At 33.8% G+C, this 13,933-nt stretch overlaps 1 protein-coding gene and 1 pseudogene across 1 annotated transcript in view; both read left to right on the top strand.

Annotated features, from left to right (window-relative positions):
- The window catches only part of LOC149373689 (homeodomain-interacting protein kinase 2-like), a 36,135-nt gene extending 33,558 nt beyond the window's left edge, over positions 1-2,577 (top strand). Inside the window, exons 2-8 of the mRNA XM_089596075.1 lie at positions 6-98; positions 175-393; positions 591-970; positions 1,108-1,312; positions 1,409-1,930; positions 2,022-2,377; positions 2,463-2,577. Of these exons, the coding sequence (XP_089452201.1) occupies positions 6-98; positions 175-393; positions 591-970; positions 1,108-1,312; positions 1,409-1,930; positions 2,022-2,377; positions 2,463-2,577 (1,890 nt within the window). The remainder of the gene's footprint in view (positions 1-5; positions 99-174; positions 394-590; positions 971-1,107; positions 1,313-1,408; positions 1,931-2,021; positions 2,378-2,462) is intronic.
- Positions 2,578-6,889: 4,312 nt separating this feature from the next.
- Positions 6,890-13,933, top strand: part of LOC106637639 (homeodomain-interacting protein kinase 2-like) — a 37,181-nt pseudogene continuing 30,137 nt past the window's right edge.

Here is a 13,933-nt window from a genome sequence, read left to right as displayed (position 1 = left end):
CGTAGGTCGTCAAATGCTTAAAAAGAGGCACTAATGAGAAAGTGGCCATAAAAATTCTGAAAAACCATCCATTGTACATTCAGCAGGGTCAAATCGAGGTGAGTATGCACCATAAACTCTTACATACAAGTATGGCTTGAAGTAAACTTATTGTATTTTTTTTCAATTCCACAGATCTCCAACCTGTTACGTCTCAATAAAGAAAATGCGGATCAGTTTAACATCGTACGTGCCTACGAATTCTTTCAGCACAAATCGCACCCCTGCTTAGTATTTGAGATTCTGGAACAGAGTCTTTATGACTTTATGGAGCAACATCGATTCTTACCTTTGCCACTCGAGTGCATTAGGCCAATTCTCCAGCAGGTTCTTACGGCGTTTCGCAAACTCAAAGTAAGAGAAATTTTATTTTTTCTTTTTTCTTTTTGTTTCGGGAACTATTTGTTCGAATTTTTTTTAAATAAAAAATTTTTTTATTTACGTTCACGTAATGACAGTCAAGTATACCAGTAAGAGCTAGTTGCACAATAATTTAAAAATAAAATAAAACAAGTTAACACAAATAAACAAAATAACTGCCAATCTTACAGCAACTGGGTTTGATCCACACGGACCTGAAGCCGGACAACATCATGCTGGTTGACCCCATCCGACAGCCCTACCGTATCAAAGTGATCGACTTCGGCTCGGCCTGTCACATATCCAAGGCCGTCTGTAATAGTTACGTCCAGACACGATACTACCGTGCCCCAGAGATTGTACTTGGTCTTCCATTTTCCGAGGCTATTGACATGTGGTCGCTCGGCTGCGTCGTCGCTGAGCTATTCATGGGTTGGCCTCTTTACCCCGGTAGTTCAGAGTACGACCAGATTCGCTACATTAGCCAGACTCAAGGCCTGCAAACCGAAGAAATGCTCAACAATGCTAGCAAAACAAGCAAGTTCTTCTGTCGGGATGCAGATGGGATGTACTTTTTAAATAAAACTGACACTGCCGATCGTAAGTGTTTTTCATTATTTGCATTTTCGTCTTTCCACTCGCTTTTTATGACAATAGTTCCTAATTAAACCTCGGATTTTCATATGTTGGCATTGTTTTAGGCACGTGTTCGTTTTGCCGTCTCAAAACTCCCAATGAATACGAAGCCGAGACTAGCGTTAATTTCAAAGAAAACAGAACGTACATCTTTGATTCTCTCGACGACATTGGTTACGTTACTACAGATCATAAAGAAGGCCAATGTTTTGCCGAAAAGGCCGATCGCCAAGAGTTTATTGATCTACTCAAGAGGATGCTCACGATAGACCAGGTAGTAAAATTTAATTGAACGAATAATTTCTCTTTGCAAGAACAAAATGCACTTTTGACGTAGCAAAATTGAATTTACAATTGTCATTTCATTTGCCAGGAGTGCCGTACAACACCAGACAAAGCCTTGAACCCCGCCTCCGTCACCCTGACCCACCTTGTCAAGAACCGTACCAGTGACTTGACAAACATTTGGCCGTACGACCAAGCCACTTCCGCACCTCAGCCAGCACTGTCATCCGTCATGGCAAACTTCCACGAGCCGACGTCCAACAGCACCACTGGTAACAACCAAGTGCAGCGTCTGGTACTCCAATACCGAACTACGCAGCCTGGCTACAATGACCTTTATGAGATGTACAGGTCCAACAATGGTTGCCAAACCACCCAGTATTATAGCTCGTCTATCAGCTCGATCGGAGGCCAAAGTGGGGTCCACGACTTCCCGCAACAACTGGTGCAGGATATTCTATGCCCACAACCTGGCTATCAGATCATGCCCAGCCTGACCAAGCACGTCATTTTGGCCCAGCCTCCCTGGGCCCCACAGACGCAACTACAGATACAGCCTTCCATCATTTCGCAGCAGGCGATGGTGACCGATCGGCAGAAGCTTTTGACGGTAAGTACTACTACTGCTCCTATACTCAGTATTCTTGTACATTCGATTGTAATACATAGCTCTGCTTTTGTTTTGGTGTGAAAATCCACAGAACGTGGTGCAAACACCCTATCCCGATGATGGCAGGCAGATGGCCACAATCGTGCATCCCTGGGAAGAAATACTTAGCCAGCACAATGCTATTCAACAGTTGTGGACTCCATCGTTGCAGTCGATACTGGCATCACAATCTTTGGCTACCTTGACATCGCACCATGACCATCACTCATTGTCTTTGTCCTCATCTTCGTTGTCATCAAGCGAACACCACCTGCAACAACAAAATGATCATCGAGTTGAAGGGCTGCATGGCAGACAGCAAAAGATCATGATTTACGACACGCCTTCACCTGGGGCGTCTGTCATTAATATCAGCAGCGACGACGACGACGAGTTCCAGGAAAAAGGGTTAATATACTGCACAGCTATTTAAACATTTAATCGGTTAATGTTACAAGGATCTCGCTTATTTCATTCTTTTGTTGTTTTACAGTACTGAATCGACATCAAGAGCGGTATACAGAATTCAGACCCAACATGATCAGTCAACGACCCAACATGCTCGACCCATGAAGTACATGCCTGAGCCCCAGCACCATATCAAGTAAGCATTATTTTCTGTTTTTTTTTTTTTTCTTTTAATAACGATGTATTTTATATGCCTTTTTTAAATGTAACTTTACAATTTTTTTTTTTTATTTATTATTTTTTTTGTAGGTCTGGCTGCTCCTTTCAATTAAAAAAAAAAAGTCCTTTGGCGGAGTTTAATGTGATGAATGAGTCAACGAAACGACAAAAGTTGGCAGTTGCTGCTGTCAGTGAGGTGCAGCACCGATGCCACGAGCATAAGAAGAAACAGCAACAACTCAACCCCGTGAAGAAGCGCGTGAAAGAGAACATGCCCCCAAGGAACAGTGGCTGGGGTGAACTACAATACTCACCCCTGTCAACGACTCAGTCTCCATTGCCATCGTCGTTGTTATGGCAGTCGTCGTTACAGCCGATACAATCCTCGGCATCTTTGACGTCACACCAAAACCATCACTCGTTGTCTTCATCTTCATCTTCATTATCCTCGAGTAAACACCATCTTCACCAGCAGAACGAGCATCCAGCCGAGGGCTTGTATGGCTGGCAGCAAATGATCACAATTTACGACACTCCTTCACCTGCAGCCTCCGTTATTATTTTCAGCAGCGATGACGACGATGAGAACAAGTCCCCAAAAAATGGGGTGGTATCTAAATTTACCAAGTGCATGATATTCACGGACAACAACAAAGAGATCAGTCCTAAGAACCGTCGGATCCACCACTCACAGAAGGTATTTTGCCCGCAGCCATCAATCCTGCTGACCCAACGCCAGCAGCAGCAGCAGACGACCCTGGATATAAAGCAGGTGCCTCGGCCATTATATCATAACAAGTGAGGATTTTTTTTTTTTTTTTGTAATGATACATTTAGTTTGTTTTTTCACGTTATTTTTTGTATTTTTTTATAGTTCTAGCTACAATTTACAATCGCAAAGGAAGCGTCTGTTGACAAAAATGCAGTCCGAGTGCAATTTGATGAATATCCCGACGAAACGACGAAAGTTGGCAGATGCTGCTGCCAGCGAGGTGCACAGTAACGGGGTACTGTGACAAGCTTGAGTGCCATGGCATGGGTACCTGCTATCGCAAACATAACAGCTTTAAGCGTTTGCATTGATAAATTTTGTGATTTTTCTGACTAGTCTGAACACGACAACCAAGTTAATTGTCATTTCGAGTAACTAGTCACTTGTGATTTATTTTAGAATTTTTGCTAATGTTTGTCTGACAAGTGCCAGTGTGAATCTCTTTTTTATGTTGAGAATGTTTAGATAATTAAATTTGTATAACTTTTTTATGGCTTTTGTAAATAAACATTTTTATGATTTTATAAAGAAAAGCATTTGTTGTATGTTCTCAAAAATCTTAGGATTTTTGGAACAATTCAATCCCAAATTTTAATAGAAGGTTAGTTGCAAATTTTAATGTGTCATAGGCTATTAAAATTAGCAATAACTTTAATGAAAGAAGTTTTATGTTAGTTAAATTTTTTAATGTTATTTTACAATGAGTCCGCCGCACCCGCTATCGATTTTATGACTTTATGTTCATAAGTAAACGTTTGCAGTCTGGCAATACCATCCTTTTGTTTTTTTATTTTGTTTGTCTGTGTCGATTCAATTCTCCTAAATCTAACCTTAAGCTTTCGTGCTTTGCTCCAATTTTAAAAGTTTTAAACCTATATTTGGGCCTATATTTTGAACCTATATAATCTAGAAACCCATAGACTATTTCACCCCCCCCCTCCCTATAGTTAGAATACTTAGTAAGATTTAGATATCTTTTAATGCAATCATCTATACCGAGTATGTACTCAACAATTTGGACATCACAAATCTCTATGACTTGGGTTTATATAATCCACAAAGTATAAAACATTATACCAAACTTTAGTATACTTCGTGTAAGTCCTAAACTTTTTACTTAAACTATTATTTACACTGTTTTTGAAAGTAAAAATTTTCACAAACTCACTTATTCTTACGAACCAATTATTTTATGGCTAAAGGAAAAAGAGAGAAAAAGGGAGAGCTGTTTATCAGAACGTAAAAATTATATATATAGATATATCTTCCTATATTATATAGTTAACTCAGTGGGGCATTCCACACAAACCCCCCACCGCCCCTCATTTTCTATAAGCATATGTATTGTATAATTATGATAGAGCCAAGTACACTAAAATTGAATAGTCCATAATTTCCTGATCCTTAACTGCAAACAATTACGCACATCGTGTGGTACATCATCATCCCATAACGGCGAAATTCGGTAACGAAAAATCTTACATAGGACACTTATACATAACAAGGACTGGAGTACAGTCGATAAGAAGGACTTCAAGAGTAAATCTTAGAAACATAAAATTAATTCACTTAATAAAAATTCGTGACATGACTCTGAAACCTACAACTATGAATTACATAATTAAAAAACTATACAGTCAGAGAGTATAGAATAAAGATCTATTCCATATTTTTTTATATAGCTCCGAAATCCCATAATAGTTCTAGCGCTAGAGCTCCTCCCATCGGTGAAATAAAATAACCCTACCAAAACTATGTAATATGTTATACAGTTTCTGTCGCTTAATACAAAAAATTTTGTTCAGTCATTACGAAAAGTGGTACAACTTATTTAAAAATTGAATGTTTAAACATATAGAGAAATATTATAAAATTCAATCTTAAAAATGTTTATTTGTAGAATATGGCTCAAAATTAGAAAAAGAGCCCATGTAATGCGTTATGTGAAAAAAATCAGCCAATTAAAAGTCATTTAATTTACGTATGTTGTGTCATTAATAAGTTTTTTAATAATATTTTAAATCCATTAAGATGGAAAATTTTTTCTGAGCCCCCAACGATAACATAAAATCATAACAAGATACAATTACAACTATTATCATAATGTTATACGACTATTAACGAATTATATTTTTCTTCTTTTGTATAGTGCGTATTAGGGTACTTTATCATTTAATTTAATTCGTTTCTAATTGACTGCTAATGAGAATTTTTATCATAAATGTTTAATTTTAGCTTGAAAATTTCTTTTTCACAATCCTTGGCTCGTTTTTAACGAAACACTATTTAGGATATATGTAACTAAACCTCTTAGTCTTAGAATAAAACGATGCTGGATTACGAAAAAATAATATTTATTAAAAATTTTGAACTACGTATTATTTAGGGTAACTGCACTATTTTCAACCCACCTGGGCTCAAATTTTATCTTAAGATGTGGACTTTCAGATAAAAGAAGATTTATAATAATCTGCAGCTTGGTAACCGCGGTATTGTTGATTAACGCAGGGTCGTTGTTAGACTCTCGTGTACCGTAGATCATCAGCCCAAGAAAATTAAGTCAAATTAGTGCAATGTAATAATTTTCACTTTATAAACGGAAAAACATTATTGTTATCATGATTGCGTTATTTTAAACAGAAAATTTCTCTTAATGACTTTTTCGATTAGATTCATATTTAAAGCTCAACCAAAGAAGCTCACCTAAATTTGAATTGATGCTTATGCTTAGTTAAAAAAAAATTTTTTTAATATAGTATAGACAATACAAACCAGCAAGGTCGAGTTGTATAAAAGTTAAAGAAGTGTACTTTACTATGTATGATTGTTCAAACGAAATGATTTGTATTTTTGCCATAACAGAAACCAAAAAGGTTTCCTTTAACTAAAAAAGTTAAAAGGGAAAAAAAAATTTTCAAATGACGATCATAAGGGTAGTTTGAGTAGTATACCCATTGTCTGTACGTTAGTACGAAAACGTGTAGCTTGACTGTACCCTTTGATTTCACTAAACATATTTTGCTAAAAGAAAGTGAAAAAAAAGTGACAAATATTGATTTACTTTCACAATGTAGCGATTTTCAAGCCATCGATTTATCTACTTAATGGCTGGGACAGAATTCGGCTAAAAGATATAATTAAAGGAGACACAACTTGACCATAAGATAAAAATTACCGAGGACTTAACGCAACCATAGAAGTCATTAATATTCTATTAACGTATGCTTGTCTTAATGACTATACTACGGTGTTATCACTGGTTATCACTGAACATCGCCATGATGGAAATTGGCAACGTTAGATAATTAAATTACAATTACGGAGTAATTAACAATACGATGACGTTGAAAATTTCACTTTTGGTACGATTTGCTTACAGTATGTGGGTACAAGTCATATTATTTCATTAGCTATTGAAATTGTGAAAGGTTAACACCAGAAAGAGTTTTGTGCCATCCATTCTATTTCATCGCTACAATTATCATAACAGTAACCAGTTCTTACCTGGAAAATCAAGTGCCATGAAAAACAGCAAAAAAGAAGTCATCAACATTAACAATAAGAAGAACAATTGCCACGGAGCTGGCTCAAATCGTCCGAAGAACGGAGTTTATCAGCTGGTCCAGCACGAGGTGCTCCACTCGTTGACCACCGAATACGAGGTCCTCGAATTTCTTGGACAGGGCACTTTTGGACAGGTAAGTGCTGTAGTATTTTGATAAATATGTATGGGTTATTCGGAAACCGTCTATTTTGTGTACAACGTCGCGTCAAAAAATATCGATCCGAAAATGTTTAAATAATCAAGAAATGCTTTTTGCTGACGAGACAACAAAATTCAGTGTATGAAATAATAATGCCTTAGATTAAGACATAACAAAGGGGCTTAATTAGCGTTACGAGCCCGTGTCTTGCTCAAAAATGTATTGTTTTGACGACACCTAGAAGAAAAATACGGATTTTTTCAATTTTTCTACGGCGTGTGATCTTAAAGTTGTTGATATAAACGAAAAAAATTGTATTAAAAAATTGGAAAGTGTTTAAGGAGGTTCAGAAAAAAAATACAAGATGTTAGTTAACGCTGAAAAAAATTCCGACTTTTTCTAAAACATTATCTTTGCGTATGAATTTTTTTAAAGTTTTTTCTAAACGTATTTTCCAGAAAAAAAGTCATTTAATTCCAAAACTTAACGTAGACTCTTTCATATATTAAATAACCGTTTAAATAAATCAATACTTTTTCTAAAAAATTTCTTTTAGTTAAAAATAAGCTGTCTTTTAAAAAAGAATAAACGAATCAAAATCATACGGAAAATCTTTAAAAAAGTTACGTTTAATAAAACTCAATTAGTGACCCCCATAAAATATCTCAAGAGTACATATAATACTGTCTTGTCTTGGCTTCTATTTCATAAGACAACAGTCGAGTCTCGACATGATTTAAACAGTCAAGAAAACACCAAGATGAATTTCTTAAGAGTGTTGGTCTTGACAATAATTTTTTTTTTTTTTTTTTTCAAGCAATTTTAATCTCTAATCTAGATTATTTTGCTTCTTGACAATATTTTTGTACATTTTTGTGTAATATAAAATAAATGTAATAATTAGCAAATTATTTAATTAAAACTGCTTTGCTGTTTATTTGCAAGCATGGAAACGGACCTTTTAACACTGTAACTTAAATTCGTTCTTAGTACAAACATTAAATTATAAAGTTCTAAAACTGGCGCCCAACAAAAATTCCCCTCACGACTCACGAGCCTAAGTTCACTGTAGGTAAAACAGAGACCACAATTAACGTATTATTTTGTTGTCAGTACAAGATGCGACAAAAAATGTTTTTATTTTTACTACTTGATTGTAAGTAGTACGCTATCACTGTTGTTATTTTTTTTTGTTGAATATTTTTTTTTTTTAATAATTTTATATTGATGTAATTGGTTGGACATTGTACCATTATAAATAAATATTTCTTTACAATAATTGAAATGTATCAGTTAAATTTATTTAAAGATTTTTAATTCGATTTGACATTGCAAGTGGACTGTCCGATATACATAATATTTTTAAAGAATGTATATACTATAAATGCATAATACTATGACAATTTTATTGCTTCAAATACAATGCGATTTGACTACGGTCTCTTTTTTACCTACAGTGAACATTCGCTCGTGAGTCAATAAGTAACTGAAGCAAAAAATTGCAGGAATCGGATGTTTTAATCTTTATTAAAGATTGATTCTAGCGATACCATAAATATTCTTTAGATACGTACGGTGCTTATCACTGTTATTGTTTAAACTTTTTTTACTATTATAACTAAATACTGTTTATGTACTGACTTTAGATTTGTAAAGGTAAAAAATTTTTCAATCAAGATTTAATTATATTTTATTGACGATTATTTTTTTGTTAAAAAGCTAATGAATATACGAAATCTCTTTATATGTGTTGTGCACAGAAAGTATTGAACAAGCTATACATGGAAAAATTCTATATGCCAAAATAATTGTGCAAGAGTACACTCAAAACAAATATAATTAACACAAAAATAATAAAATAATAAAATTCTAAACAATTATATTGCACGCAGTCAAACTCGACGTAATACAGTTCAACACCTTTTTGTAATTAATCACATATCATAGAAATCTTACACTATTACCTACAGAATCCTTAAAAACAAGATTCAGAACTTCAGAAATCAACGTCCATATTTTCATTCAGTAATTTCTATTCCTTTTTGAACGACGATTCACACAGTTATAATAATGAATTCCAACACAAAACGATTTAAAAAACAAACAAAACTTTAACAAGTGTAGCAATCATAAAATCTAGATAAATGGGAATAACTTATTTTCGTACACATTTATTTACTTATAATTTCGTCATAATAATATTGCAAAAAATCCATCGCTAGGTTCACGCATACGATACGATAGCTTGTACAGCAGACAACGTGAAACACGACAAAAATATTTAAGCTCGAGTCATGAAAACTAACATTACTTCAAATAACACTTAGAGAATAACAGGTTTTTAATGTATTAACAAAAAGTAGTACAATTCACTCACTTTTACAAAAATTAATTAGGCTCCCGGCATTTTTATTCAATGCAGTAAAATTAATTAAAAAAAAAAATCTAACAGGAATCTCAATTCTTAGTATCTCGTACTTCATCGATTTTCTTTGCTAAAATGAAATCATGTTATCCTTTGCCTGATACTTTAAAGACCTCCGGATCTTTTACATACTTGGAGTTGATTAGAATGAGTTTAGAGACATTTTCTTCTTCCCCAGTCCCAAGTTGTCCCTCTGAACCCATTTTTCAGACATGAAGTTTTCCTAAAATAGCATTGTCAAGATCATTGATCGTCGTCTATTTTATGACATTAATTTTTATTATATACACTATCATTAGTCAAAACTTCTGAGTAGTTACCTATATCAGTAACTGCAGTAGACAACGCGATACCAGCTACGTCTACGCAGTTTACATTATCCAGCATTGGCACAGCACTAAGTTCAGTTGCGTCGCCGCAGATAGTACCTAGGTCTAACCATCCCATTTTCTTTGCTTCCAATCACGTACACTTGTCCCTTCTCATCTACCGTAATAGTGTAATGCTGCCTCAAGCTACTTTGAATCCATTTGTGTCCACTAAACATGTGCGAAATCTTAAGGTATAAAGTTTTTTCACATCCTTTGAGACCTGAAATTAAGTAAAAAATGGGTGATTCAAATTATATCAAACATTTATTCTAAGAATTTTATTATAGAAATTAACATACCGATCTGGTTGTAATTGTTTAGTCAAAAAAACATATAAGTCACCATTTTCTGCTTCGGCGAAAGTGGCATAGCTGCCAGCCCAAATATTTTAAATATTTTCTTTTTTATTTCAATAATAACTTGGTCTGAGAATGAAGATGGTCTTTTTCCAATCCAGTATGTCGATCAACTTTTCTTTCTGATAATCTGCCGAGCTGGCCCTGCTCAGCACAGCCAGACGTAAATACTTTTCCCGTGTTGTCGAGGAGCACCAGATGGTCCGACCCGGATGCAATCCTTAAAAATTTTTTATTCGGAAGTACTTTGACTGGAGTACATTCCTTTTTTCTCTTAATCAATCCTAAGGTTCCATGTGAATGCTACAAAGTTAAATCATGTGACTACATGTGACAACTTATTACAATACTTACTACTACTACCTACGGAATTAATTCTTGATTTTTTGCATTTTAAAGAAAGCTTTCTCTTACCCGGATTATGTTGTGCATTCCTCCACCAGCCAGGGCAATCGTATTTGTCAATTGCTATAATCGTACTACAATATGCTATCATAAATTAAGATTTCCGCCTATTGTATCAGGGTAATTTTGCTGAGTTTTATAACCTTTACTGTGTATCAAGATGCCTATTCCAAAAAAGTCAACTGATGATAGACGTACATTTACCAACACTGAATAAATTCACTTATTTTATGTAACTTTTAATACTAATTTATACAAATAAATAATCAGCTGCCTTGAAAAATTTTTGTTATTTAACAGTTAATTGTTATTTTATGAGTTCTCACCGAGTGTTTTCGAAAAAAAAAATTATTTAGTTTTTTGTGTGATTTTTTTTATAATATTATTTAAAAATTTTAATTCAATGGAATTGTAGTTTCAATACAAATTAGAAACTAAAATCTATAAGAGTATACGTAAACTCATAGAATAGAATGATTTTATTTCTGGAAAATACGTCTGGAAGAAAATATCGAAAAAGTTCAACATATAATGTTCTTAAAAAAAACTTGATTTTTTTTCAGCGTTATTTAACATTTTCTAATTTTTGCCGGAACCTCCTCAATCATTATAGCAGTTATTTTAACTTTTTAATTTTGGTAATTGGTCTTCATACCCTGCAGATTTGGTTTGTGCCCACGGACGGAAAAGTACTTTTCCACCCTCAGGTGGTTTTGGGAGGCTGGTACTTCCTCGGGCAAAAAAGCAGTTTTCCGATACTCGTTCGAAAAGTTTTCTTTACAAACCTCGTTACGGACCTCACCTTCGGCTCGGGCCGCAAACCTCTCGGTTCGCAAGCAAAGACTTTTCGAACTCGTAGGAATACTACTATTGCGTCACACTTTGCCAGAAACCGATTTTTTTATAATGTATTTTATTTAATAATGTATTTTATTTTAGTCTTAGCTCGGTTGGTCAAGATGGAAATACAAGTTCTCTTAGGTTCGGGCGCATTAGTAGACTGTTGATTCAAATCTTGGTCAAGGGTTAACTTGCCCATTAAAAATTTTTTTCAGAGTTATTTTAGGCTTAGATTACTTCTTACGCTTTACTGCTGGCCTCAGAGACCACCTCGATGTCAGCTACATGGGTGTCTGGTAGGTGCACTACTAGTTAAGGATGCGTTAGGATTAATAAAAAACGTAAAAGGGGTTCGATGTCAAATATTAGTTAAGAAAAATGAGACCAGGATCATAGATTTATCTGTAGAGTAAATAAAACATTGGAAAAGGAGTTACTAGTTAATATTAGGATCAACACACACCACCCATAGGGGGTAGACGATGCACATAAAAATTCCTCAAGTTCTGGTCTATTTTGTCGTAGCGAAAAAAACAAGTTTGTTTTATAACTATTTATCAAAACTTTTTTGTTTCTTAAAGAGAATTTTATATTTATATTCAAAAAATGATACGTTCAAATTTCACTGGATAGTGGAACACGTAATTTAACTCATGATATTATTAAAATCCAATTAAAAAAGGTTGGATTTCACACTAAATTTATTTACAACATATATTTGTTGCAATTCTGATAGATGCTATAAATTGATATTTCTTAGCTTTAAAATTAACTTGATATTCCTTCCTTCAAAAACATTGTTTTTTCTTGTACGAAAAAATCAAGGACAATTTAAATGACATTTCATCAAACCACTCAATTTTTTCCAAATTTAAACCAAGTGATACCATTAATGCATGTCGTGAAAAAGTACTCTATGTCACAAGTGGGACTGGATATTAATGCTGACGCTTTAGTGGACACCCCAAACATATATTCACCATTTTTACATGCAACAAGTTATGACAACATTGAAATTTCTAATAGACGAAACAATTGGGGTCTTTACTTCTTGAACGAACAATTTGTTTGGGTCAAACAAATTTTTTTTCCCACCATACAGAAAAATATGAAAAATTCTTTATTCATTTATTTTTAATAAACGTTAAAGGAGGTAAGATGACAAAGATAAACTGGTTGAAAGTTTCAGGTTACTAAAACCAGGTTAGAAGTGTAATGCACTTATTACTGACATGGGCAAGGTGTTTGCATTGCTAATCGATATGACACCATGTTTTAACCTCTGATTAGAAAGTAGTATGAAAAAAATTAGTAATGATTGTTTAAGGAAATGAAGAAACTATACGTTATTTTAAGAACAAAATTTTACTTCTGTATCTTTTTTTTCAATCTAATGTACTATAATTTAGTTAAAATTGACACAACCTGACATTTGTATAGGATTTCATCCCACTTTAAAATTCCTGAATAGAAAAATTTATTTCGAGTTGTTTTACAGCCTGTATATAATTAAATAAGTATAAAAAGTTATTTTTTTGATATTAAACGATCGTTTTTCACCTTTACACTTAAACTGGGCCCTCAGTAGTAAAAGTTGAGTTTGCATCTCATACACTCTAACCAGGGCAAACGTGCAAGTCTATAAGCAGTTCTTTGAGCCCTAATTCACAGTGTCTTTCAGGTTTCAGGACATTTATCACCTAGTACAAGATCTACTTAGTTACCTTAGACATTTTTTGTTTACAATGCAAATTAAATTAAATCAAAATCTATGTAGATGTTCGAAATCAGTACTTAAACAAGGGGTCAGATAGAAACTGAAATATGACAGTATAAAATATTGCTTAAAATGAATTTCCTTTTTGTATACGTCCAACTTTTTCGCGTTGGTCCAGAATATACAGCAAAGTGAAGGAAAAATAGGTAGTCTCATAGCCAGGTAGGTCCAGTTTAAATACAAAATTTGTATCACTGTCAGAAGATTAATACTTAGATAAATATGAATTTTTTAAACATTTTTATCACATATTTTTTATATTGCAAATCATAATGAACATATTGATGCCATAAGATCGCCGATAGTGATTGAAAAGTATATGTATAAAAATACCTTTTATTTTGGTTTTTCATAAAAATGATCGTCCATATAATAACAAATTATAGGGAATAAAAATATGAGTACTATCCAGTAGCGTACAAGAATGTAGTATTTTTCTAATAAATTATTCATGTTTTTGTATTATAGAGTTAAAAAACAGTATGTAGGAAAAACAACTGGACAAATGCTTATGATTATTACCATATGTGTTATACAAGATCAAGAACATAAAAGACAGCTTGGGTTACTAGAATTAGTTTTGCAAAACCCACTGTTTAATTATAGAGAATTTTACCCCCATATTAAGAATCAAAATTTTAATATTTGTATAACTAATGAAGGAAAAAATGCAAAGTCTGGCTACAA

The sequence above is a fragment of the Copidosoma floridanum genome, unplaced genomic scaffold (assembly GCF_036245765.1).
Source record: "Copidosoma floridanum isolate Cflo_tuat_1 unplaced genomic scaffold, Cflo_Japanese_pri ptg000029l, whole genome shotgun sequence".
Lineage (NCBI taxonomy): Eukaryota > Metazoa > Arthropoda > Insecta > Hymenoptera > Encyrtidae > Copidosoma > Copidosoma floridanum.
Note: the sequence above shows the minus strand (reverse complement) of the source record. Positions and strands in the feature narration are given on the sequence as shown.